Here is a 3,849-nt window from a genome sequence, read left to right on the forward strand (position 1 = left end):
CCAACCCCAGTGAGAATGATTTGTTGAGCACAAAACAGCACTTTCCCCCGATTCAACAAAAGAAGAAGAATGGATCTGATAGACAAGGCGAAGAATTTTGTGACGGAGAAGATAGCGAACATGGAGAAACCGGAGGCAAGCATCACCGATGTGGATCTGAAGAAGATCGGTCTCGGTGGCCTTACCTTTCACGCTAAAGTCGCCGTTAAGAATCCTTACTCTGTTCCTATTCCTATCATGGAGATTGATTATGTCCTCAAAAGCGCCTCCAGGTTAGTTCTACTTTCCCCCCAACTCCATTCCCTCTTCCTATTTCTCTCTCCACTTTTCAATTACCTAAATTACCTTACCATATGTACCTAATTTCTGCATAGTTTATGTAGGCTCTGGCTTTGTCTCCAGCCAATTAGATTTTTAGATTCACAGTGGCGGATTTCTACAAATAGAGTTAGATATACATTTTAGAACGATTGAAAACACACTAATGTTTAAATTCTCGATCCGCATCATATTAATTTTTTTTTTCTTTGACTGGAATGGACCATGAATAGAGGAAAACAAAATGTGTGACTAAATCTTTGGTAAGGTTGAGAGATGGGAGGGTGAATGTTCGGTAAGATTGGTAGTTGGAACATGGGATGAAGTCAATATTAGGAAAACTTTAAAAGATCATAATTGACTTTTTCTTTCAACAGTTCACTGCTTCTCCCACTATTTGCGAACATGTTCTCTCCCAAAAAGAAAAGTTAGAATTAAAGAGAATATGTTCATTGATTGATATAGGTAGAAATTGATATAGATGATTCATATAGTTAGACAACTAGTTTCGAATTGAGTCGCGATTCATTGATTGATGTAAGTAATTTAGTCGAAGATACTTCTACTAAATTCTGATTTGTATTATTTAATTGACGATGGAACACAGGGTAATAGCATCAGGAAGAATTCCAGACCCAGGGAATATAAAGGCAAATGACTCGACCATGTTAGATGTGCCAGTGCAGGTTCCACACAGTGTGTTATTGAGCTTGGTTAAGGACGTTGGTGGAGATTGGGACCTTGACTATACACTCGAATTAGGTCTCATCATTGACCTTCCTGTCATTGGCAATTTCACCATTCCTCTCTCTTATAGTGGCGAGTATAAGCTTCCTACCTTGTCCGATTTATGGAAGGGTACTGGGAAAGAAGAAGAAGAGAAAGAAGAGACTGAAAAGGTTAGAGAGATATGAAGTACCATTTTAGCTATGTAATAACTATGGCTTCTATTTGCCATTTTTAATTCAATTGTTCAACATAGAAGATTGTACCTTGTTTCTTCTGGAGGGTACAAAGTTTCCAGCTATACATTATGCATCTTCTAATTACATGAATTTGAGTTTTGATCTTTTTCATAGATGTATCAATTTTTGCCAATTAAATTACCTTGCCAAACATGAATTTGTCACTCAGATATCGCATATACCCCGCTATGGTGAGATCAAGAGAACAAGTTAACCCTCTTTAGAGAGATGAATTCACAATTTTTAGGTTAGTAATAACTGGTTGGCGAAGTTGGTCATAGGCAGGCCGAATGAAAGTTTGCGTACATACATTTTATCAGCTCTAACCTCTGCCCTTTCTCAATTTCAAATACTCATTTTGTTATGGGTCGATTTAGAGCCCGTTTGGATGGCTTAAAAAAAAGTGATTTTTCAGCATAAGTAACTTTTAAGCCAAAAAACAAACAATACGTTGGGGTTGACCATCTTCTTGCTTTTGGCTTGTTTAAATAATTTTTAACTTATTTTAAGTACTTTTTGACTTTGCCAAATACTGAAAAAAACTTAAAAACTGATATAACCAGCTTAAAAGCCAATCCAAACACCCACTCTCACAATTAACACAAGGGGTAGGGATTTGCCGACCTTGATTATTTTGGCTTTTGGGCTGGTGCCATTATTTTGAATTTACGATATATGGAAGATGCTTTGAATTATTCCTGCTTATAAAGAACGCGACCACTAAAAAGTTGTGCTAACTTTTAGGGGAGTGATCAAATAGACCGTGGACCTCCAAAAACTTTGTTTCTTTTAATCCCTGCCGAATTTACTTTCTTTGTCACAAAAATTCTTCTTAGGAGACGATCAAATAAAGTGTGGACCTGCAAAAACTCCTCTCTCCTATTGAAGGATGGGTTTTCTTTGTCAAAAGAATTCTTATTTGTAAAATTCGGAATATGAGATTAACCATTAGTAGCTTAGATTCCACTTCTACCTCAGGGGAATTGTTTTCTTTTTCTTGGGCAAACACCCAGCCAAATGTCTCTAGATGGGTTAGAGGATATATATATACCATGCTAGACCAGGTTTATAAGGTGACAAGTCATTACGGTAAACAAAAAAAAATCTGACACAATTAGTGTTAGTTGTGTTAGGCATAAATATCACTAAGTTAAAAACTATAATCTACACATGCACGAGAGGCATGTGTGCTGAAATAGTTTAGAATCTCTCCCCCTCACTATTTCAAGTTTAAACATGAGAATGGTGAATCTCTTAGTGAAAAGGGCTATATCCCTTAGTAAACCCATGAAAACAGTATTTTCTTACATGCAGATTTGTTTGAGTTCCCAAAATACATTAACTCCATGGAAGCAGTTCCTCGTGGTTATAGGTGTTACCTCTTTCGAGTATGCAGTTGATGAAATCTAACTTTCGAATGAAAAGTTGGAAATACATTCAGAACAAATGTAATTAGTACTTATTATGTTAAGCGAGATTTTAGGCTTTACTCATTTGCAAAGATAAAAAAAAGTATGAAGTTTTAAATTATTCTCATATTTCCCTGTCGTCTCTCCTTCTTTTCTTTCTATTCATAAAATGCCCTTTGGGGTTATAATGGGCCTAAATTTAACAACCTTGATGGGGTAAAACTGCCGTCTAAAATCGAACCAAACCAACAAAAAGACTGAAAAATAGCGTGGGATAGCCACTTTTTAATATGGTATTTAGTTTTTATCCAGTATTTTTAATGCTGAGTCAAAATAGTCACTACTCTATTAAAATTAATACGAAAAGACGTTGTTACCCTTTCTTCATGAGTGCTGTGTAAATATTATGGACGTGGTGTCCTTAACATTTACACTGCACACATGAAGTTAAGGACACCACGTTCTTAACATTTACACTGCACATATGAAGTTAAGGACATGATGTCCTAAAGTTTAACAACGGAAGGTGCAAATACATGACACTTTGTCCTTAATATTTACACAACATTCATGAAGTTAAGGACACCATGTCCTTAATATTTATACAACACTCATAAAGTTAAGGACACTATGTCCTTAACATTTACACTGCGCACATGAAGTTAAGGACACCATGTTCTTAACATTTACACTGCATATATGAAATTAATGACGTCCTAAAATTTAACAATAAAAGGTGCAAATACAAGTTAAGGACATTATGTCCTTAACAAACACTGCACACATGAAGTTAAAAACGCCATGTCCGTAACATTTACACTGCACATATGAAGTTAAGGACATGATGTCCTAAAGTTTAACAACATACAGGACATGTGTGTGTGTGTGTGTATTTTATACAAAGTTTCTAAAATTTTATGGTATATGTTAATCATTTGCACTTTTAGTCTAGTTCTTTGCTATTATAATAATCTAGTTCTTTGCCTTTATATTCTAGTTTAATTGTTAGTTTTCTTTTGCTAAGTAGAAAAATTAATTTTATGTTATAAATAATCTATTTCTAATTGTGCCCTTAAATTATTCATCACTATTTGATTCAATTACTATAAATATATCTTGGTAAATAATAAATTTCTCAAAAAGCAATTGGTTTGATA

The 3,849-nt window shown here is 34.8% G+C and overlaps 1 protein-coding gene across 1 annotated transcript; it reads left to right on the forward strand.

Annotated features, from left to right (window-relative positions):
* On the forward strand, window positions 1-1,396 carry LOC107818007 (desiccation protectant protein Lea14 homolog). Its single transcript, XM_016643911.2, has 2 exons — window positions 1-272; window positions 926-1,396. The coding sequence occupies exons 1-2, from the start codon at window positions 70-72 to the stop codon at window positions 1,230-1,232; spliced, it is 510 nt and encodes a 169-aa protein (XP_016499397.2). The 5' UTR covers window positions 1-69; the 3' UTR covers window positions 1,233-1,396.
* The last annotated feature ends 2,453 nt before the right edge of the window (window positions 1,397-3,849 follow it).

The sequence above is a fragment of the Nicotiana tabacum genome, chromosome 19, assembly GCF_000715075.1.
Source record: "Nicotiana tabacum cultivar K326 chromosome 19, ASM71507v2, whole genome shotgun sequence".
In the NCBI taxonomy this organism is placed as follows: domain Eukaryota; kingdom Viridiplantae; phylum Streptophyta; class Magnoliopsida; order Solanales; family Solanaceae; genus Nicotiana; species Nicotiana tabacum.

Coding starts and splice junctions, on each gene's coding strand:
- LOC107818007 (XM_016643911.2), top strand. CDS start 70: ATGGATCTGATAGACAAGGCGAAGAATTTTGTGACGGAGAAGATAGCG. Junction 273..925: donor GTCCTCAAAAGCGCCTCCAG/GTTAGTTCTACT, acceptor GATGGAACACAG/GGTAATAGCATCAGGAAGAA.